Raw genomic sequence first — 24,299 nt, 5'->3', positions numbered from 1 at the left:
GCGTTGTTTGGGAGAAGATTGCAAGGCGAGTTCCTGGAAAGTGGAGATTGGAAACCCTCGTATGAAAGACAGAGTGCAGTGAGACCGGTTAGCTCAAGGTGTGACAAGCATCTGGGGGGAGTTGATGAGAGATCCACAGCATCTGGTTGAGGTGGCATCCGTCACTTGCTTTCAGAGTATGGTGTGTCTGACCACAGGTTGCCATAAGCTTACATGGACTGTGTATTTACTGTGAACATTAGAGTATAAGATAGCTTTTGTAACTTGTGTTATCCTTACAAATCAGTATATATCTGTAAAGGTATAGTTGCGATTGAAGGAGTATTGTAATATAGTTAATCTTTTCTTGTTGAATAAATGTTTTATTCTTTTGTTAAAAGTTACTCAGCTGACTCCTGTCACTCTGTTTTGTAGCTACTCCCCACGTATCTAAACAAACAAATTAAAAGTTAGTATCTATCAAGCTGGGTTTCACTCTGGGATCAGGCTTGTCCAGGGGTAACCTCAGCTGGGATCATAACAGCTGCAAGCTTCTGATTGGCTGACAGTTTTCAGAGGCAGGAAATTCACTCTGATCATGGCAAGGACCCCAACTCCAACCATGTAAGTGCATGACTGGTACTAAATCAGGCCGGGTGGTTTCAGAATGGCTGCAGTGGGGTGGCCACCAGCTCCCCAGCCGGTGGATGGGCTCACCAACGTGAGCATTAAATTCCACCCCAAAGTTGCTGTGAATACAGATGTCTCATATGCATTCAGCCTGGTGGAATGACCTGTTGACCTCAATTTGGTGGCGCTTAAAGGATTGCTGATCAGAATTAAAAATATGCCATCACTTAAAGCCAAGTAGGAGGTCCTGTGGCTCAAACAAGTAGTGCTCCTGAGAAGCTTGGGGTTCAAGTCTCACTCCAAGATTTGTTGGCCATGTAAGGAGCGTTCCTGATGTAGTTCAAACAGGTTGATAACCAGGGCTTGCTAATCCTTCCAACACTTCCCCACTATTCCCCAAAGGGAAAAGTATGTGTGAAGATAACAAATTTAAAGCCATGTCTGGCATAGCACAGTTGGTAGTATTTTTGCCTCTCTGATCAGAAGGTTGTGGATTCAAGTGCTACAGGAGGGACTAAATTCTAGACTGATACTGCACTACAAACTTTCATGATTTATTTGACTGCCTGTATAATAATGAAGTGATCTAATTCTTATATTGTTGCTCTCTTCAGTAATTGTAAAGTGTGACCTACTTTTTAATATTAAGCCATGCTATACTGGGAGGCCTAATAGTGGAGGCAGGAATTTGTGAGCCTTCTTGCCTAGTGTTGGATGATCTTCTTGGGCAGGGTTCTCAGATATCCCTGCAATTGCTGGAGCCCACGTTATGCCATGTAATAATGTGGGGTTGTGGCTATTAACACCTGCCTGCTCTCAGACATTTTGTGGGATTAGGCTGGAGTGGAAAGATGTGACAAAGGAACCTCATTCTGTCCATCTTTCTGCAATCACACTATTTGTGTAAGCCACCATAGCTAGAGATTGTGTGCGAACCGTAGATCGAGACGCTGTGATGTTCAAAATACTAAGCGGATTTGATAGGGTAGTAATAGGTCTGATGGTCGAATTCAGAACAAATTGGGAACACACCTTAAAATTAGAGATACCCATTGTGAAATCAAGAAGCACTTTTTTGCACAGTGGATAGTGAAAATCTGGAACTCTAAAAGGAGTTTAGGTACAGATCAGGCAAGTGTTGAATGGCCTACACCTGTTCCTACTTTTGATCTGCTCTATAATTCATATGATTCTAATAATTCATTGCAAAAAATGCAGTTTTTTAAAATTTTCTGGATTAAATACATTTTACACTGCACCAAATTATCTGATCCACTCTCTGCAAGCCAAACCATGGAACAAAAACATCCCTGCAGAATTTACTGAACTGGAACAAGATAGATTTTACAAGTTAATTTTTAAATTTCCAGATTAGTACTAATAATATGTATTTAAACAAAACAAATTGACAGAAAAGAAAGTAACTTGAAACATCAAAAACATGTGTAGTTTTAATCAGAGTGCTCTTTGACAATGACTCCAAACTGACCGCAGCGGAACCTTTGGGTCAGAGCTGCTGGAGCCGGCGGAAGGGCTTTCACACACAATCCGGCCGCTGCCGTTGATGTGATCACGTGGGAGAGGCGCCGTGAGCCGGTTGCGGCTGCGCAGCACCGGGGCCATGGGGAAGAAGAAAGGTGGTGGGAGCCTGGGCAGAGCCATCATTAAAGACAAGAATCAGTCCGGCAGGAATCTGCGGAAAGCTGACTGCTGGGTGAGTGACCTCAAACTTACCCCCCCTCCACCTGCCACACGAACTCTCACCCGTGACCTTGCATCCAGGCTCAACTCTTCCAATGTCTGGTGACATCCCATCCTCCATGCTTCAGACACATTGGCAGAACACTGCATCCTATCCCATACCGAATCCTGTTCACCCATCACCCATTTCCTGCTGCCTAAGACTTTCTTCCAGTCCCATTATTTTGATGCTCTCATTATTGTGTTTAAATCCCCTTCATTATCTCGCCCTTTTCCTAAATCAGGCCATCTTCAACTCTCTAAGCTCCACTCTGTGGAACTTCTTCCCTGAACCCCTTTACACTTTCATCTCTCTCTCTCTCTCCTCCTTTAAGACCTGTTTTAAAACTCATGTCTTTAACCAAGCTTTTGGTCACACCTAATAGCTCCACCTTTGCCTTAGTATCTAATTTTGTTTGATTATGTCTCTATGGAGTTCCTTACACTGTTGTTCTACATTTTAAGGCACCATCTAAATGCAAGTTATCTCAAAATGTACTTTTTGATGCCTGGATTTTGGATGATGCGCCTTGTTAATTAGATCTGTATGTCCTGCTTTTATATTTTATAATTTTATTTGTTATTTATATATATATATATATATATAAGTACATTGTGATTTTTCAAGCTTATGTTTTAGAATTATGTTTATTTCTGGCAGTTTTTAGATTTTGGGTAACCTTTGGTGCATATTTCTGTGCATATGTGTTCATGGAAAGGTTAGCTTGAATGTAAATAAGGAAGCCTGTTTGTATTTGCATTTACCATTTTGTTACCAGCAAACCAAGGAAATTTCCTCTCAAATTCCCGTGTACCCATTGAGTCAAGATAACTTCATAAACTCAATGTTATTATTGATGATGTTGCTGTGATAATTGGATCTAATTCCACTATTATGTCATCCACAGCTTCACACAAGCGAACTGAATGATGGATATAACTGGGGTCGGCTTAACCTACAATCTGTAACAGAACAAAGCACTTTAGATGAATTCCTGGCAACTGCAGAATTGGCAGGCACAGAGTTTGTAGCTGGTAAGACATTTTGAATTTAGTTTGGAATTCCAAGTGTGGAGTTCAATGTATGTACTGCTCTATGTTATCTACTTCAGATTAAGATATATTTTGATATTTTTGAATTTTTCTGCCCAATTTAATTATAGTTATTCTACTTTTTCTTAAAAAGAGCTAATTATATAAGTCATAGTTTAGATTTGTCTAGACCATTCAGGACTTTTGTATAATCTGGGAGTTTTCACATTTTGAGTTATAGTTTCTAGGTACTGGTACCAAGAGCAGCATATTTCTAACAGGCTTGTACTTTCTGTATATTGTTAACATTCCTAACTTTTGGATAATAAGTTTGGATCACTGCTCACCATTTTCTTCCTCCCTTGGTTCAATATTTGCCCTGTCTCTGTTTAAATAAATAATTCATTAAACTTTTAAGACTTCTTTCTGATTCTCAAAACTGTTCTCGCCACTTCCCCTGCTCCATGACATCTGCTTTCCACCTTAAACGGCTTTATGCTCCCTCTGCCTTTTTAAAATGATTTTTCTGCCACGATTACCCAGTTTGCAAGCTTTCGCCAGTGTCTTTGATAGGCTGCATATTTTTTCTCTGAAAAGAGATTGTTCCTGCAGGTTGTTCCCATCACCTCATCCTGAACTTGCATTTTCACTTTTCTACCACTAGATGAAGCTTCATAAACTCTGGTAATTTCTATCCTGGTCCAATTCCTACGGCTTCACAAATGCATTCAGGAAAATATGCTTTTCCCTGATTTTCCTGAGCAGTACCATGTGCGATTCACTAGAAGTAAAGACAGTTTGATACAAGAATGTGATGAAATGAGTGACAAAAAGGAGGGCTTTGTTAACACTGCACATAGATGTAAGATTTTAACATGATTTTAGATAACAGGATGATGTAATATATAGGAATTTTGTTTCTGCATCAGTACACAATTTTGTGGCAAATGTGCTATTCATTTATCATCGTGTAGGTTCTTGGGTGAGGCAGCAGAGTTAATACAAATTGCTGTTTTCTTGATGGCCTAATAGTGTTTATACTTTCCTTAAAGAGACTATCTATGGCAGCAGTTTTAGTATTCAATCATAACTGAAAGTTTAAACTTCTATCTTGATAGAGAAGCTGAATGTCAAGATTATTTCTGCTGAAGACAGAAGTGGTTTGCTGACAACTGAGGAAAGCAAAAAGATTAAGAAGCTCCAAGAAGAGAACAAGCAGTTTCTGTGCATCCCCAGAAGGTGGGAAAGTGTTCAAATATTTATCCTTAAGATTTTGATTTATGGAAATAATGTGTAACAAGAAATGTTTTAAAAGTGTGATTTAATTTCTTCTTCCAATAATTGGTTTTTCTGTTAACTCTTCACCTTGTGTCCTTTCCCCTCTTAACAATCACATTTCAAAGTGCGCTTGAAGTAACTTGTTGCCCTGTTTTCCAACAGGTCCTTAATGTTTCAGTATTTTAAAAATTACTTTTTAAGCTAATGTTTCCAATAAATTGAGTGAATACAGCGCTGCTTTTGAGGTTAATGTTTACTTGTGTAAGTAATTGCTTCCAGATGTTCCTTTTGTAATGTATTAAAAAAATTAGTAATTCTTCAAAGTGTTTTTTATTAAAAAAAGTTATTTCTTGTGATATTTTTCAGCTTCTGAATTTACAAAATATTGTATTTTTGATAGCAATATTGGTTTTCCTTCAATAGGAAGATGTACTTTATATTCTTTTTAAACTAATTTGAGGAATACAAGTATTAACTTGAGTATTATAAAACACAAAACAATATTGATATAAACTGTAATGTAGTCTCGCTCAAATAAACTTTTATTTTATAGGTAATTTTAGTCAAATGTAAAATTAACTTTATTATTGGTTTAAATTAGAAATTAGCGATGGTTTCTTTTTCCACTCCTTCAGTTTTCCAGTGATCTACGCTTGAGCCCATCCTCATGCTGCCCCTTGACATCATTTGCAGAGCTGGGATCAGTTTCCACATGTCTCCAGATGACACCCATCTGTACTTCTCCTCCACCTCTCTCCAGTGCCTGGCATTAAGCTGGATGTCAAACATCCAATTTTGGCTAAGTCTCCATTCCCTCCAATCTGACCAGTATCATCTCTTATCATGAAAATTACTTACTTCCACCTCCATAACGTTATCTCTCTCTGCCCTTGCTTCATCCTTTCTGCTTCTGAAATCCCCATTCATTTCATTTTCTTTTCCAGGCTCAGATATTACAAGGCTGACCTAAGTTGTCTTGCATCTTCACCTCTCAGAAAGCTTAAGTTCGTATCACATTCTGCTGCCCATATCCTATCCCACACCAAGACCTCCTCACCTGTCACTCCTGTCCTTGCTGGCCTGAGTTCACTCCTGTGGAAAATCATGAATTGATTGATTTCCCAACCTGCACTTCCTGGGAGTGCATGATTGCTCTATTTAGTGGAGTTTTATAAAATTTACCGATTAAATCATGCAGTGCATTTGTGCAAATTACAAGTTGTTGAAGTTCTGTTTTGATCTTTTCTCAAATGATTGCCTTGTATGTAGACCTTATTGGGATGAGAATACAGCAGCTGAAGAACTGCAACAGGCAGAAAGGGAAAGCTTCCTGGAATGGAGACGACAGCTGGCTCAGTGAGTGTTGTAGATTGTACTACTTGTAATTCAGCTGATGTACTCAGTGATTGTGGTTAGAAGTTTTACTAAGTTTAAATACTAATTTTTTGTATGAAAATTACCTAAACCTGAAAATTAACAAATAATCTCTCTCCTTCTGGGATCCAAGCCCTTGAAGCACATGATTGTGAATCACCAGTGTCCTGCTGCCTTATTTAACCATTTAACAATATTAATTACATGTCAGATTCAGTGGACCTTCTACTTGGACAATAATTCACTTTCCAATGACCTTAGAATCCTCTTGTGAAATGGGTCTGAAGACTGGTTTTGCTTCAATAACTTGCTTTGGTTTGAATTTAGAGTCTTGAAATTTTAAGCAGAAAAATATATGCCCCCCCGGCCTGCCTTTATAAATGTACACCTGGAATTTCTGCCAGGATTTTCCTGATCTCTCACTGTAACTTTGACGATTGGATGAAACCCTGGGGAAATGGTGCAAATGAGTGTTGGGGAATTAATGAATGGGCACAGAACATCTCTGATGGAGCTGAGCATCTCTCAACCTCTTCTAAAGATCTCTCAAAAACAAAAAGGCCTTAAACATATTAATTAATCTTCTTACCTTGCCCTTCAAACAAACTTTCACCTGCAACTGATTCCATAGCAACCCGAATGCCCATAATATATGAGCAAGATTTTGAAGTTTTATGGACTTGGAATGATAGTAGGAAAATAATGTGAAAAGTATGAATATGACAGCACCATGTCATAATATAATGAAGCACCTGCCTATTTCAGGTGTAATTTCTGACAATCCAAAATTGCAATTCATTGCATGTAAAATAGTAGTGTCCTAGTGTCACAGGCCTCTGTCCCTTTTATTGTGATCTGGCATACTAATGTTAACGTGAAAACTAGCTACGTTGCTTTCAGGCTACAAGTATATATGAAATATTCCTCCGATAGAAACTTTGCTTGGTGTAGGCCTGCTCTTTGAGTTGAATGATCACTACGGTGGGCCAACTTCCAGATTTCTTTAACTTAAATGTAGAAAAGCATTAGCAATGCTTCAGCACCATTTTTATTGATATACACATTGCATTTGTGGGAAAATGCATTTATCTTGCATCAAACTTTCCAAGAACAATGTACACTAGAATTTTTTAAAGCAATTTTTAAAACACGTTGGCTTATTATTTTTGCTCTGTGCCCAGGCTGGAAGAAGACCAGAACCTGATCCTGACTCCATTTGAAAGGAATTTGGACTTTTGGCGTCAACTATGGAGAGTGATTGAAAGAAGGTATGGTATGTAGAAGCTAACATTCCTTGAAATTGCCATCTGGATCTGTTGTTTTGCTATTCACATCCAGTAGCAAATTTGTTGCTCTCAAAAAAAAAACTCAGAATTCCGAGCAGAATATTTCAATTTACATACATTCAAACCAAATATCTATTCATTTATTTTATAACTTTACCACATGTTACTTGGGTTGTGAATTCTGTTAAATTTAGATAAAGCACTAAAGATATTTATTTTTGCATATTGTGTAACAATCCTTACTTTATTATTTGGGGAATATGGATTCTGTTGGATTTAGAAAGCTGCCTTAGTACACCTTGGGCAATTGTCTTCCTCCCCTTGCTCCATCCAGACTAAACAGTGTCCAGTTTTATTGGGCTACCTTATCACATTTTAAAGTTAATTTTATTTTTTGTATTGTGCATCATTTTCAACTATTCCAATGATGTTCTGCAACTTGTACAATAATGATACAATATGTAGCTTAGAAAGTTCTCAGTGGCATCATGTACTCTCTTCTGGCGCACCTGACCTCTATTTGACACCTTCTACAAGCTTCCCAACTGAGACTGAGAACTCATGTGCGTTGTGTGATGATAGAATAGGTATTGAGTAGGTGATATCAGAGTTTATTACAGAAGATCACTATCAATATATATAAGCGCAGCTGGTTGATGTTAAAAATGGTTATAGACTTGGAAGTTAATGTTACTTAATTGAATACAACTCCGTCTTGTAAAGTTTTTTAATTAGCTTTGTACTGGATTGTATTAAAAACTGGGTGAAAAGCTAGAAGTTTTGTTAAGTTTAAATTGTAAGTGCGTAAAAGCTGTACCACTGATTCTTTATTTTGTTTCTGCAGTGATATCATTGTTCAGATTGTTGATGCTAGAAACCCACTCCTTTTCCGGTGTGAAGACTTGGTAAGTAAAAATTTGATTATTGATTTATATTTTTTGTTTCTGGCAGTAGTAAACTGCTTCAGCTCATTCTGAAATGCAGATACCATTTCAAATTGAGAGTAAAAATCTGATTATCTTTGTATAATCCAGGCTACAGATAGTGGTGTGGTTATATTGTTAAATTTGAAATGTCTTTACATTAAGTAAGTTAAATTTTCTTTACAATGTTATAGCATTTGCGAAGGTTTGATAACTGTTTCCTAATGACCTGTATCTGAAGACTGTACACTTGGTAATCTTCCTGTTTAAATTATGGTTTAAAATGCTTTAAGTCATGTCTTTTGTAAAGCTTAGATAATTAACTTTATGGAAATACCATATCCTATTAGCACTTGCAACAGTTTTGGTACAGGAAAACTATGTGTGCAATTTTTTCTTGCTTCTCTACTCTTTTTCATTGCTTACTTTCTGCCCTGATTATCCCATCACATGCATCCCAAAAAAATTATCATTCAAAAATAACATTCCATACAACTTTCAATACAGTTGCTCTTCTCCTTCATTGATAGAGGATTTGATAGAGTTATTTAAAATCATGAGGGCTCTGGAAAGATCAGATAGGGAGAAACTGCTCCGACTCTTGAAGCATCAAGAACAAGAAGTCACAGATTAAAAATAATCAGTAAAATGAAGCAAAAGTGAGATGAGGAAAAATTTTCCGCGCGAGTGGTTAGGGTTTGGAATGCACTGTCTGAGAACCTGGAGGCAGGTTCAGTTGAAGCATTCAAAAGGGAATTAGACTGTTATCTGAAAATGAAGAATGTGCAGGGTTATGGGGAGGAGGCAGGGGAATGGCACTAGGTGAGTTGCTCATTCAGAGAGCCAGTGCAGCCGCGATGGGCTAATTGGCCACCTCCTGTGCTGAAATAATTCTGTGATTCAGCACTATCTGCAGTTGTCTCTGCTGATCTGGCACAATCCCAGCTCTCTTCTGGCTTAGTGCAACTGTTAACAAAAAAATTATATTTACGGATCACATTCCATCCAGCTGCCTTGACAGTTACTCCTCCCTTTTGGCTGCAGCCTCTTCGTTCATAGGTTCTAGCCTCAGTTGTCTCTCCAGGCCTGCTGGTGCTCCAGCTGTACTCTACACTTCCAGCAACTCACGTGACTCAAGCTGCTAACCCATTTATAACTTCATGGAGCACTAGCTTCAGCCTTTTACTGGTCTAACAAGTTGCAGTATTTGACTCCAGACTGGGAAACTATATGGGAATATTTTACTTACACTGTTTAAACAATCCAAGATAAACAGAAAAATATTATAGTTGTACAGAAAGAGCAAGACAGAGTGGAAGAGAAAACAAAGGGAGGGAGAATTGGTCAGTTTAGGCAAGCAGAGAGGGGCATGCAATTTAAAAAATCCATACACACACAATATATTAAGTCGTATTTTATAAAAGTCGCAGTAGTGCTATTCGTCCTTGAATGTATTGAACTCTCTCGATGCACCCTGCTTTAATTTGTTCATTTAATGTTTTCTTCATATCTTGTGATGTCTGTTCCTAGGAGTGCTATGTGAAGGAGGTCCAGAAGGATAAAGACAACATGATCCTGCTGAATAAAGCTGATCTCTTGACATGTGAGCAGCGAAGAGCTTGGGCAAGGTATTTTGATAAAGAAGGTGTCCAGGTCGTTTTCTGGTCAGCCACTGCAGAAGGGAAAAGGTTAGATGCTGAAGCAAAGGTAAGCTATTAAGGTTTTTAAAGCTTGTATGAAGGAGGAATGTAAGGAGATGAATAATGAAAAATGAATGAATGAAGGACATTTAGCTCAGCAAATATCATCCCTCTTGTACCCTAACTATCCTATCACAGTCTCCAACTATATTGACAAACCATTTTTTTATTCTACTTCATCTGGTAGGCAATGAAAATCATATCAATATTTTGAGTAATATGCTTTGTAGTATGTAAAGTTGTTTTTAAGAAAGAAGTACTTCAATCACTGTGACAATTTAGTCCACTGATGGAAGAGCTGCCCTCTGGTAAAGATTTCAGATTATTTAGCCAAGCCTACATAATTACTGCAGTGGATGTTGTGGTGATTGTAATATGAGTATTAAGATACTAGAAAATCCTTTCAGTAAAATGTTGGTGGATGGCTGCTGAGTTCTGAAGAGGGCAGTTCAGTTGTCCTCCTGGGATACACTTAAGAGACTGTGGACGATGATTGCTCCACCTCAGAAGATTCCAACTCATGGGCTTCAGCAGTCTGGGCCACCTGGCTGTCAGTGTAGTGCTTTGATGGAGTCCCAGGGGAAGGAGCTGGAATGCTTCTGCATGCTTCTTCTACTACTACCCTCAGTACTTCTATTCAACCAGCCCGGTGATCTGCTGAAGCATGAATCTATAGGCAGCTGACTCTGAAAGCCCACCTCGATTGAGGAGCCAACAGCCACTATGACAGCTGCATTGCATTCCTTGGAAACTGCAATGACTAGCAGAATCTGCGCTCTCAGTCATCAGATGCTGTATGATGTCAGCTAACAGACCATGGATGGATTTGACCAGCCTCTTCACATTCCAGGCTCTGCGTCAAGCCACAGGCCAAGCTGAATGTTGATTCCTCCATCTCCCTACTCTCAATCTATAAACTTTCAGGCTAGCTGCCCATTACACCCAGCTTTTAATTTATTAAACCCATATCCTTCTGCAGCCTAGTCCTGCAGATTCTCATCAACTTTTCTACATCAAAACTAGTATGCAACCTTGCACACTTGGCAAGGCGGTGCCTGTGGTGCCCCTTCTACCCAGTGTGACTGTTGCCCACCAGTGCCTGATACATCCCAGTGAGGATTGGTGTTTTACACTAAGCTAAGTTGAGTGGTGTTGATCACTGAACTAGTGCCTACAGCAGTGGTAGCAATTGATGCAGTGCCACCTTCCTTGCTCTCCTCCTCTTCCAGTTCCGTGGGTAGGGGTGGGGTGAGGGAAGTTCCTCTCCCCTTCCAGGGGAGGTGGATTTTGCACCTTGGAACCTGCAATGATAAAGCTGGAAGGGTTAGTATGCAATGCATGTGGTCACTGTAAGGATATGTTTGTGATGCAACCATATGGAGCTTGAGTGATGAAAAATTTGGGTGGTTAAGGATCAGGAACACTTATGCAGTCTTCTTTACATATCCATAACTGTGAACAATCTTCCTCCTCCTCTGCCTGTTGTCACGGCCTGTGCTACTCCTTGCCTGGTCAGATCCTGCTGGTGCCTGTTATGTGCTATCTTATCCTGGAAGAGAAAACAGTGATTTATGAATGGGTGTATTAACAAATGTGTTTGTGATACTTCACATGGTTGAAAAGCTGTGAGATGTGTCTGAAGTGTAAGTTGTGCCTGTGTAATGCAATAGTGTGGGTTGTGTGAACGCCAGTGTGTTGTAATATGGTGAGGCTGTGATGCTGGTGATGGTGCAGTTCATTGAGCAGGGGTTTTGTGAGATGGGCAGTTGCCTTGACAATGTGCCAAAATGTTAAATTTCTTGTGGCACTGAAGCATGTCCTACGGACAGGAATCCTGGCTATTAACTCTTGGACTCCTTCCACATCTGCCACATTAGCTGTCTCTGAGGCTTTCTTTGCTCTTGCGGGTACAGAGGAGACATCTTGCATCTTCTGCCACGACCTCCAATGCCACGTCTGAGAACCTGTGAACCCTCTACCTCAGTCCCTGAGCCATCCTGAAATGTTGTCTGTCGGCAGTGGGCTGCACACCTTCAGTGAAAGTGGGAGCCTGGTGGCTACATATACCAGGAATTTGTTCTAATTAGCCTTGAATGCTGAACTTGTAGTTGTCTATTTTAGCAGCCTCTTCCAGATACAGTGTGTCTCCCAGTTTGATACTGGCTTCAAATTTTATCTATTTGCAATGGATTCCCAAACGCATGTCATTGTTGCAATTCAGAAATATTAGGAAGTCCAGCAGTGATATCTAGGGCATCCCACACTTTTTTCTTTTTGTTCATGGGATGTGGGTGTTGCTGGCTAGACCAGCATTTATTGCCCCTTCAACAATTACCTGTTGCTTTCTACCTGTAAACTAACTTCCAGTCAGTATATTTTTAAAAGGTAGTGAAATAGGATCAATCAGCATTTGCAGCTGTGCCCAAGATTTGTTTCCATGAAGTCCCTGCAAAGTCAGGCATACATTTTATTAATTTTCACATGTGACCATTATTTTAATTTTAGAAATTTTAGACCCATGTTTCACGTTATGTAGAATGGAGTATTCCTAAAAATGTTATTCAACTTTCTTGCTCTTGCTTTCTTTGGTTCTCACTTCACCTATGGTATTGTGACAATTTTAATCAGGCATTGTGAGCAAGGGCCTTCCCCATAAGTGATGGAAATTGACATTGCACTTGTAAATAAGCATGTTTTGAAGGCGGATGATTCAGTGCACTTGTATTAATAGAACTCACTTAATAGCTGCTTACCTATTCACTTGCCACTTTAATAAGGGAAAGATGCAGGCTTCTCTGAAAAGGGCAGGTTAAAATTAAGGAGGCAGGAAAGTGGGGAGGGAAATCAGAATTAAATAGATAACCATAAAAAGCCATACCATAATTTTTCACTGTCCATTTTGAGCCTTAGAATTTTGTTATTTTGATAAGACTAATCAGTTTCTGTTGGTTCTTGACTTGTTTTAGTCTTGGAATTCCTTCATCAATACTTTGGTAATGGTTACAGCTCTAAAGTATGCCAGAGTTCTGGCTGTTTCACATTGCTATATTGCTGAATGTTGCTTATATAATACTGGAAATTGTTTTAACATTTTGTCAAAATTGGAATATTTGTGTGCTTTGTTTTAACTTTGGTTTCTATTAAACACAGATGTTTCATTGGGCTAAAAGTTACAATCTCAGTCTATGTTTTGTACAACTAGCCAAAAATGTAATATTCCACCCTAAATGCTTGTGACTTTAATAATGTTCAGGGGGAAGAGCCAGAGAGAGAAAGAAGTGAAGAGAGTGAAGGTGAAACAGAAGGCTCAAGAGAACCTTGCAGCCAGTTTGATGCTCGAGAAGGCTTGCGGCCTACTTTTGACACAGATGGAGATGACTCTACTGAATATGAAGATTGTGAAGATGATGAATTTTGGGAAACTTGTTCAGAAGATGATAAGACAAATAATATAAGCCAGTCTGATATTGGGAGTTTGACTGGCCTTACTAATTTAAATCTTACCTCCACTGATGGCTATGTGGACTACAGCAGTGATAATGACAGGACTACATGTGCTTCAAGCTCCAATACAACACAGTTTACAAAAAAATGCATCAGGAACCCGAGCCATCTGATGCAGCGAAATGAACTTTTGGAGATTTTTAAAACTTTGCACAAAGGAAATCGTGTAAAGGATGATGAAATCACAGTGGGATTAGTGAGTGAATGCTTAAGTGTCTTGAACTTTTCCCCCCTTGTTTTTTTGTCTGTTTATTGTTTACAGCATGGCAGGATGGGAGCATGATGAAAAAAGCATATAGTCCATCCAACTGGCATTTCAGATCCTGTTTCATGCTTTTTGTTTCCTTTCTTAAAATTATTTTAGTTTTCTACTTTAATGTTTATTTGTGCCTTTATTTCTTTCTTCCTGTTTTCCCACTGATTTTTATTTTAGGTTTCTTTTGACTTTTGTAAATATGTTTGTTGCTTGAAGAAAAGATTGGGTAGCGCTCTCAAGCTAAAGAAAAAAGAGACAATCGAAATAAAAGTATTAAAAAAAGTATGCTAGTTGATGGGGAGGGAGGGTGGGGAAGTAAAGAATTTGGTTACTAAGGGCAGGCCATGAGGTGACCAAGGCAGGTGGCTGATGAAAACTGTCAAATCTGTTGAGTGTGGATTAAGCAGGTTTTTTTAGAATGTGTAGTGTTGGGAAGGATAGAAACCTGGTAAAGGTAAGCTATTTGATCTTGGAGTTGGTTGATAGGGCAAATGGAGAAAGTAAACAGAATTTCAATTGTTTAGTGGGCATCTTTACATTAAATTATGGAGTAAAATTATTAATATTGGCAGTCAGCTAAAATATTTCCAACATTGTATTCAACAAGAAGTAAGCTGGTCTTTATTTTGGATTTTTTTAAGTCCATTGTTAACAGACAAATCCCAGATATAGATATCTCTTATATTTATGCTGGTTGTCTTTAAATAGAAAATAAAGTGTACCATTCTACTCTCTGATGCTTGCCCCCTCTTAGTTAAAGCCAATCTTAGACATGCAATGTTAAAGTTTGATACATTTGACTGTTTTTCTTCTTAAAAGCACTTTCTTCAATGTCTATATGCAATCTTGCATATTGCCAAGTATTCTTTAAATGTCTACTTCCAGAAGCCAATTGTCTCTGCTATTCATTTTTACAAATAATGATGCACCATACACTTCAATGTGCTTCCACTTTGGTGATGCATAATGTAAATTGGGATTGTTTGATCAATGCCTAATGTTTGTGTTGTATTCATGTTTTGTTTCATTTAATAGGTGGGCTATCCAAATGTAGGCAAAAGTTCAACAATCAATACTATTCTTCAAGATAAAAAAGTTTCTGTATCTGCAACTCCAGGCCACACAAAACACTTCCAGGTAACTTGTTGATATCTTTTAGTGCTGAACTTTCACTCTATTAAATTTGTTTGAATTATTTTAAGCAATAGTAAAGAATGGAAATGGAACATGTTTCTACTTTATATCAAAATCAAGTGTTTCTAGATCAGTTAGAATATATGTTAAATGCAGAGTAAAGCTCCGCCTACTCCATACATTATTTCAGAAGATGCTGAATGCATCATTATGACATTTTCGATTGTCAGATTTGCTGCTGTGCATGTGTGCTAATTTACTTAAAATTATAAAGTGTGGACTTGTGCCCACAAAGAATTGAACTGATGCTCTCTCAATTCAGTTAATGGATTTATAGCCATCCGGGGAGCTAGCTTTCATTCCATCATTCTCGGCTGTACACACTTGGCGAAGGGCAATGTTTCAACTTTTGATTACTTTATGAATTGGCATCCTTTTAATTTCAACATTTTCTAGTCAGCATTTTTCATAAACAGAATGGAGATGTGTAATTGTGTTTGCAATTAAATGGTTTTCTAGCTAATATGAACAATTGTTGCATCGATCATTTGGGTAAAATCTTGAATCCAATCTTAAAATGGCTTTGGCTAGCTTCAATTACTGAATAATTTTCTTTCAGACATTGTATGTAGAGCCAGGTTTATGCTTGTGTGACTGTCCGGGCCTTGTGATGCCATCCTTTGTCTCTACCAAAGCAGAAATGGTCTGTAGTGGAATTTTGCCCATAGACCAGATGAGAGACCATGTGCCACCAGTTTCTTTAATATCCTTTCTTGAATTTACACGGTATTAATATTAACTAAGAATAATATTCTGTCTTTTGAGAACAGCATTCCTTATTAAAGAGACCAATATACTTGGGAAGAATTTCAACTAGAGATAAACAGTTAATGAATTTCTTTTTCCTGAGAAGAGTTTTTTTTAGTTAAAAATGCAACCTCGTGGAAAACTCTGTATTTGGGCTCTTAGCCAGCAAAAGATTATGCTTGAACATTTTTTACGCATACAAACTGAGGGAATTGATTTACTTATATTGCTGGAAGGGTGTTGAGCTCACAATCATACAATCGATAGATCATTTAAGTAAACTTTTTTATATTCGATATGTACCATCTATAGTTTCCATAAGACTGTATTTTAACTCTCAAAACTGAATAGCTCTTATCAAAAAGGAAGCATCCTTAGCTTATTTATTTATGTTGGGGGCAGGGGAGGTAGGTAGTGGCAGAAAGTGAATTTCTATAGTTTCTTCCCCACTCGTGGAAATATTTTTATTTAGAACTCAATTCCCACGTCATTGTACCTTTGCCTTTAGCGCATGTATGATGCTGTGTACACAAGATAAGTTTTTTCCAGAATCATTTTTGGCTTTGCCTAATTAAATTAGATTTAGTGGGTTGAAGATGTTATAAATGTTTGAGTAAGGGCTGAGGATGGTGGAAAATATTTTTTTATTTCTTTCCTTGCCGCTGATTATGCTGGCCAGGATTTTGTAATCGGTGACAAACCTCGAAGAAAGCTGCTCACAAAGATCTAGCGATCCCTGTGACATGGATTTCACCTTTCCTAACTTTTATTTCATCTTAGGCACCAGCTTTAGGGATCTCGGGCTTCCAACAACAGTGTCATCAAGTAGGCTAAGCAGTCATCATTATTAAATTCTTCTGAGAAGCAACAGGCAGGCTTATCATTTGTTCTATTAATTTTACAGAAAGCTAAATAAAAATTGGATCATCCACATAGATTAAGTTAGAAGATGGAATGCCATAAACTTTTAAAAAAAAATTATCATGGAACAGAGAAATTTGATATACCGCAAATATAAAATTAGTTTTTCATGGCCAGAGAGGTTGTTCAGCAATAATTATGATTTAGTACATCATTAATAACTCAATTGCACCTCATTCAACAAGGCTTAACTTTTTCAAGGATTTAAAGGAAGAATAGTGCGTAAAAACTGGATGTCCATATCAGTGATTTCTAATTGATCTCCAGTTGTGAGGACTTCAGCAGTGGTCCCTGTGGAAAAGCGGGGTATCATGACAACTTAACTTCATTTGTGCAGCCACCAGAAGTCGCTATCAGTTTGACAGAGTAGTAACTGTGAACATTGACAGTTTCGTTGTCATTACAGTTGCAAATATCAGGCTGTTGCCTGCATACAAAAATATAAACTGTATAATATGAAAAGTGTCTTGCTACATATTGTGGGGTACAGCTATTCCCATCAATTTTTAAAGCACACTTGTATTGAGTTCCTTAACCAGGCTATGTCTGCCAGCATATTCCAAGGCACGTTTTGGAAGCCATATATGGAATTAATATCATCCGACCCAGAGAGGATGAAGATCCAGATAGACAACCTACTTCTGAGGAATTATTAACTGCCTATGGATGTAAGTCTATGATAAATGATCGATTTTTATTCACATTGCATTTAAATCATGGACAGTGTTCACTTTATAGAGTCATAGAGGTCTACAGCACAGAAAAAGGCCCTTCGGCCCATTGAGTCTGCGCCGGTCAATCAAGTACCTAACTATTCTAATCCCATTTTCCAGCACTAGTCCCATAGCCTTGTGTGCCATGGCATCGCAAGTGCACATCCAAATACTTCTTAAATGTTATGAGGGTTTCTGCCTCTACCATCCTTTCAGGCATTGAATTCCAGATTCCCACTGCCCTCTGGGTGAAAAAATTCTTCCTCACATCCCCTCTAAACCTCCTGCCCCTTACCTTAAATCTATGCACCCTGGTTATTGATCCTTCCACCAAGGGGAAAATTCCTTCCTGCCTACCTATCTATGCCCCTCATAATTTTAAACACCCTAATCAGTCCCCCCTCAATCTCCTCTGCTCCAGGGAAAGTAACCCCAATCTATCCAATCTGTCCTCATAACTAAAACTCTCCAGCCCAGGCAACATCCTAGTAAATCTCCTCTGCACTCTCTCTAGTGCAGTCACATCCTCCTTATAATGCGGATTCCAGAACTGCTCACAATACGCTAGCTGTGGCCTAACCAGCGTTTTATACAGCTCCAGCATAACCTCCCTGCTCTTATATTCTATGCCTCGGCTAATAAAGGCAAGTATTCCATATGCCGCCTTAACCACCTTATCTACCTGTCCCGCTACCTTAAGGGACTGGTGAACATGTATACCAAGGTCCCTCTGATCCTCGGTACTTCCCAGGTTCCTACCATCCTTGTGTTGCTGTGCCTTGTTTGTCCTGCCCAACTGCATCACCTCACACTTATCCGGATTAACTTGTATTTGCCACTGAACCCTACCTGTGTCTTCCGGCTCCACACTTGAATTACCACTATGGTCCTTAATGGGCCCTATTCTTTCCCTAGTTATCCTCTTACTCTTAATGTACTTGTAAAATAATTTTGGATTTTCCTTTATTTTACCTGCCAGTGTTTTTTCATGCCCCCTTTTTGCTCTCCTAATTTCCTTTTTAAATTCCCCTTTACACATTCTATACTCCTCTAGGGCTTCCGTTGTTTTGAGCCCTCTGTATCTGCCATAAACCTCCCTTTTTCTCTTTATCCAATTCTGTATATCCCTCGACATCCAGGGTTCCCTGGATTTCTTAGTTCCACCCTTTGGGTATAATTTTGCCCTTGCTGGGTGAGCGGGCCCCACCGGCTGGGCGGTGGGTGGGCAGCCGACCCCCATCGCCGAAACGGGGCCCGCTGCCATTTTGCGTGGGCGGGCCAATTAAGGCGCACTGCTCCCTGAGGCAAAGTGCTGTCTCAGGGAGTTTACTGAGTTCAGAGTTCTTTCGGAAAAGAGTTCAGAGTTCTTTCGGGAAAGAGTTCAGAGTTCTTTCGGGAAAGAGTTCAGAGTTCTTTCGGGAAAGAGTTCAGAGTTCTTTCGGGAAAGAGTTCAGAGTTCTTTCGGGAAAGAGTTCAGAGTTCTTTCGGGAAAGAGTTCAGAGTTCTTTCGGGAAAGAGTTCAGAGTTCTTTCGGGAAAGAGTTCAGAGTTCTTTCGGGAAAGAGTTCAGAGTTCTTTCGGGAAAGAGTTCAGAGTTCTTTCGGGAAAGAGTTCAGAGTTCTTTCGGGAAAGAGTTCAGAGTTCTTTCGGGAAAGAGTTCAGAGTTCTTTCGGGAAAGAGTTCAGAGTTCTTTCGGGAAAGAGTTCAGAGTTCTTTCGGGAAAGAGTTCAGAGTTCTTTCGGGAAAGAGTTCAGAGTTCTTTCGGGAAAGAGTTCAGAGTTCTTTCGGGAAAGAGTTCAGAGTTCTTTCGGGAAAGAGTTCAGAGTTCTTTCGGGAAAGAGTTCAGAGTTCTTTCGGGAAAGAGTTCAGAGTTCTTTCGGGAAAGAGTTCAGAGTTCTTTCGGGAAAGAGTTCAGAGTTCTTTCGGGAAAGAGTTCAGAGTTCTTTCGGGAAAGAGTTCAGAGTTCTTTCGGGAAAGAGTTCAGAGTTCTTTCGGGAAAGAGTTCAGAGTTCTTTCGGGAAAGAGTTCAGAGTTCTTTCGGGAAAGAGTTCAGAGTTCTTTCGGGAAAGAGTTCAGAGTGCTTTCGGGAAAGAGTTCAGAGTGCTTTCGGGAAAGAGTTCAGAGTGCTTTCGGGAAAGAGTTCAGAGTGCTTTCGGGAAAGAGTTCAGAGTGCTTTCGGGAAAGAGTTCAGAGTGCTTTCGGGAAAGAGTTCAGAGTGCTTTCGGGAAAGAGTTCAGAGTGCTTTCGGAAAAGAGTTCAGAGTTCATCAGTTAACCAACATATTGCAATCTTACAGACATGAGAGGTTTTATGACTGCACATGGACAACCAGATCAACCTAGAACCGCTCGATATATTTTGAAAGATTATGTAACAGTGAGTAAACTGTTTGACTGTGCAGTATTAATAATGTTTACATTTGTGAATAAATACATGCAAATGGATCTCCTTTTGTTGTCATAGTTGTAAGGAAAATTGCTCAGATGACCATTAGACTGGGTGTGATTGTCGTCTTGCATATTAAGATGGGAAACTGGCTAAACTATTAAGTGGAGTGATGAACAGTTGTCAGATTAGAGGGAAGCATACTGCAGTGTCCTCCAGGAACCTGTATTAAGACTATTTTTGATAACTATTAATGACCCGGACTTGGGCACACAGAACATAATTTAAACGTTAGCAGGTGACACAAAACTCGTAGTAGTAAACAGTGAGGAGAATAGTAACAGACCTCAGGAGATGGAAGACCTATGAAATGGATAGATGAAAGTTAATACAGAAGTGTGAAATGATGCATTTTTTGAAGGAAAATGAGAGATGCAATATAAATTAAATGTACAGTTTTAAAGGGTGTGTAGGCACAGAGAGACCTGGGAGTTCATGTATACAGACCTTTGAAGGGGGAGGGACAATTTACCAAGAAAAGGTTGATGGGATATGATAGAAGTGTTGAAAATCATGAATGATTTTGATAAAGTAAATAAGGAGAAACTGCTTCCAGCAGCAGAAGGACAGATTTAAGGTAATTGGCAAAAAAGCAGGGGTAGGATGAGAGAAAATTTACACTGTGAACTGTTACAATGTAGAAATCACTGCCTGATAGGGTGGTGGAAATGGATTCAATAGTAACTGGATTTACACTTGGAAAGGAGAAATTTGCAAAGAATTCTAACTTGTTTCTCACTGAAGTAAAGTATAATTCTCCACAGAGAGTTAAAATCTATTGAGCGTTAAGCAGTACATGATTATATGTATTTCCATTATTGTCTGTGATGAAGGAAAGTTTTCTTTGAACATCTGTGATTAAGAACAGGAAAGGTTTCCCAAAGCTTAGTTGTGGAGCATTTCTGCAGAAGTGTTCAGATGACATCATGTCTGGATTTTGAAATGAAGGCTAACAAGAAGTATGTATAGCTGGGGAGTTGGCAGATGATCATCCGAGAAGAAAGAATGGTTTTCCTTGCCACATCTCAAACATCCAAAAGTGCTTCAGATGAAATGATTTACTTTGGTACATTTGCTTTCGATACATTAGCAAGTACAGCAGCCATTTTTCATCTGGCAGTAAAGCTTGTAACCAAATATGAATAGATTTTGTGTTTTGATATGTCTGTTTTCTGCTTTAAATTTCAGGGCAAGCTATTATACTGCCATTCTCCACCTGGCATTGATCCTGCTCATTTCCAATTCCAGCATACTAAATTTGAAGAATGTGCTGTTTTAGGTGACAAGAATGGTACACAGCTCAAAGAGAAGCAACATAAAGTGAAACGAATTGAAAATTATGTGGACAAAAGCTTCTTTCATCAGGTAAGAAAACACAGCAAATAGGATGCACAATGGTGTGATGCTTGTGGAATGGATTTCGATTAGCAAGAGCCTGATATGCTTAAAAACTAGAATGCAAGTAACGATTCCAAGATTGTTAATCAAATTATGTACATGTTTCTGTATATTTGGAAAAGCACTGTTTATATTATGAATTCTGGTTTTTAGCATACTGTTAGGATTGGGATGGGAGGAGTGCGCGACTTATCAAGCCCCACTACTCTGCAGGCCGTACCATTAATTTTGATGTTTAATTTTATCCCGAAGTGGCCAATTGAATATCTATATTACTAGTACCCCGAAGAAAAGAGACTATGACCAGGCTTCTTTCAATAACGCAGAATGATTACTTTATTTCCAAGTACTAGTTAGCAACAATTGCAAAAGGAAGTATAGCTATTGACCTCTTCCTAAAGAATTTCCCCAAACACGCATACAGATAAGGACAAACAGATAATGTCTCTCTGCAGAGTTGGGCTTTTAAGGAGGTTATAAAAATAAAGGATAAAGTCCGTAGGGTTTTGACACTGTCGACTTGGAGTTCTCATGTGACAATGGGCCGCTGGTCCTGGTGGATGCCTAGGAGTTCTCACCAGCTTGGTTCAGCTGTGTCCAATTGCAGACTAGTTGCAATCATGAGAGTTGATAGATACACACACTTTAGGCAAAGGAGTTGAGAGTGAGAGCTTTCAGCTTCAGGTTGGTCTGCAATCTCTGCTGCTTCCAACCACACTGCTCTCAAACAGCTTCCAAAGCATAATGCTGGTCTCTCCCTGTGGCCTGTAGTAACCAGGCAACAGTCCAGGTTTTTTCCCCCTCTCCCATGTGACTGCCTGGTTGTAAAAGCTTTCTATTAATTAACTCAAATGACTCGTCCAGTCATAAGACCCCTTTTAAAAAAAAAACAGGTACACACAATAGAGCCTTAGACTTGCCGTCTCCATTTCAAAAGTGAAACTAGATCCAAGGCCAATGACCACCTGTTCAGCTCAGATTATGTTCTTCCGTTTTGTAAGAGAAAAATTCAGCCTTAAAGGATATGCTCCTGACAATACCTGTAATAGAGAAAAATATAGATGTTTTGCCCTGAAAGTAAAATTGGTGAGCTTCAAATAGTCAAATGGTTATTTTGCGACAGCAAAAAGCAACAATTTATAGTAAAAGAAACAATATCATTGTAATGCTCTTTATATCTCGAAATTTACGGGATGGATACATGTTTTATGTAATTCTGAGCTTATAATAATTTGCCATCTAGAAAATATATCTGCTTACAGGTTTTACTGTAATCAGGTTCTTAAAAGACGGTTTCAAGATTGAGGCCTTTGGTGCGCTATTGGAGGGTCTTTTCATCAATACAATCCTCAAATCATAACTTTATTCATCATTCTTGGGTGGCAGTGCTTTGTCCTAAAAATTGAACCAGTTTTGATAACATTCACAAAATGCTTGAAATTGACTAATAAAATGTATATTGTGTACTTGTGAAAGGAGAATATACGTGCCTTGACAAAAGGAGTTCAAACAGCAATGGGATTAAAGTTTGGCATTAACCCAACACCGATGACTGGAACCAGCATGGAAAATGTGGCAGGGAAACCATGGAAAAGGCATGGCAACAGGAAAAAGAAGGAAAAATTACGGAGACTTTGTAAACACCTGGATGGGTGAACTTCACTTGCTATCATCAGGAGTTGGGCAGTTGCCCTAATTAACTGAATATAATATGGGCAGTAGGTAATGGGAATATATGCAGCAGGTCATGAGAAATAGTAATGAATGTGTTATGCGATACATGCTGAGCAAATGAAATGGCAATCTTATGAAATGCAATACAGTGCTTGAAGTAATTCATTGTGATTCATTTGGGATTTCCAGTTCATTTTGTATGCATAATTTGTTACAATATAATTTTTTAACCTTTTCCACAGATGTGAATAAATGACCTTCCTGTTGAAATACTGCAGTAAAAGAATACAAAATAAATATACATGTGCCACTTGGTTTTCATTTACTAACTGAGATGAGACAATTACATTTGTTTTGATTTGTGTTTGAAATGATATGAAATGTTTTTTCCCAAAAATGGCTGTGTATGTTTGCAGTGTAAGATACACTCAATTAGAACTAATCTCCATATTTTGGGATTACGAGTGGAATTTCACCAGTTTTTAAACTGGTTGTATTAGGCTAGTGGGGTATTGTATCTGGAGGCTATGATATTGAATGTCCGATTTGGCTGACATTTACTTGTTTATCCTCACTGGGTAAAAATTGCCAGTTTTGGTACCAGGTTTTTAGGAAGAAGAATGGGTGTCAGCACAACATTCCTATGGGGGAAGGAAGAGACAAAACAGAATACAATAATGCTGCTCCTAAGAATCTCTGATTACCACATTTTGATGTGGATAGCAGTTGTGAGGATAGTCCAAATACAACCCATCTAAAACTAAGCAAAAAGATGCAAAAATGACACAATTCAGGTGCATGGGGGAGGGTGGGGTTAATGGAATTAGACAACAATGGTGCACAATGAGAACAAGTTTATTCCACGAGTGCTAAAAGTCCTAGTAACTCCTGGATAAGCTGCAGCTGAATTTTCCGGTTTTTTTTTTCACTTGTGGAATAAAATAGAATATGTAGTGATGCAGTAATTCTGAAGATGATTTAAAAGTTTGATTTTCTTGTTGATAGGATTTGGGCATTGCTAGCAAAGCCATCATTTATTACCTTAAGAAGGTGATGGTCGTGAACTGCCGCCTTGAACCCCTGCAGTTAATGGTGTAGGTATTCCTACAGTGAATTTGTAGGGAGGGAGTTCTATGACTGACCCAGCAACAGTGAAGGAAAGATGATACTTTTCCAAGTCAGAATGGTGTGTGATTTTGGAGGGAACCCCTCAAGTGGTGGTGTTCCCATATATCTACTGCCCTTGTTATTCGAAGTGATAGAGGTTGAGAGTTTGGAAGGTGCTGCTGAAGGAAGCTTGTTGAGTGGCTATAATGCACCTTGCAGATAGATGCACACTGCTGCCCTCTGCCTGTGGAGGGAGTGAATGTTTAAAGTAGGATGTTTATTGTGGGTGGGATGTCAAGTAAGTGGGCTGCTTTGTTGTGGATGGTATTGTTGGGGCTGCACTCATTTAGTCAAATGGGGAGGTTAGTATCACACTCCTGACTTGTGCTTGGGAAATGA

At 38.9% G+C, this 24,299-nt stretch overlaps 1 protein-coding gene across 1 annotated transcript; it reads left to right on the top strand.

The window, feature by feature from the left end:
• The first annotated feature begins 2,175 nt into the window (after positions 1–2,175).
• On the top strand, positions 2,176–23,090 carry lsg1 (large 60S subunit nuclear export GTPase 1). Its single transcript, XM_078563895.1, has 14 exons — positions 2,176–2,323; positions 3,258–3,384; positions 4,500–4,620; positions 5,929–6,015; positions 7,215–7,301; positions 8,164–8,224; positions 9,773–9,949; positions 13,196–13,642; positions 14,738–14,839; positions 15,456–15,599; positions 17,109–17,232; positions 19,573–19,652; positions 20,910–21,086; positions 22,596–23,090. Exons 1-14 carry the CDS (start codon positions 2,231–2,233, stop codon positions 22,773–22,775), a joined length of 2,007 nt encoding a protein of 668 aa, XP_078420021.1. The 5' UTR covers positions 2,176–2,230; the 3' UTR covers positions 22,776–23,090.
• The last annotated feature ends 1,209 nt before the right edge of the window (positions 23,091–24,299 follow it).

This window comes from Cetorhinus maximus, chromosome 19 (assembly GCF_964194155.1).
Source record: "Cetorhinus maximus chromosome 19, sCetMax3.hap1.1, whole genome shotgun sequence".
Classification (NCBI taxonomy): domain Eukaryota; kingdom Metazoa; phylum Chordata; class Chondrichthyes; order Lamniformes; family Cetorhinidae; genus Cetorhinus; species Cetorhinus maximus.
The sequence above is the reverse complement of the archived record's forward strand: the minus strand, read 5'-3'. Positions and strand labels throughout refer to the sequence as shown.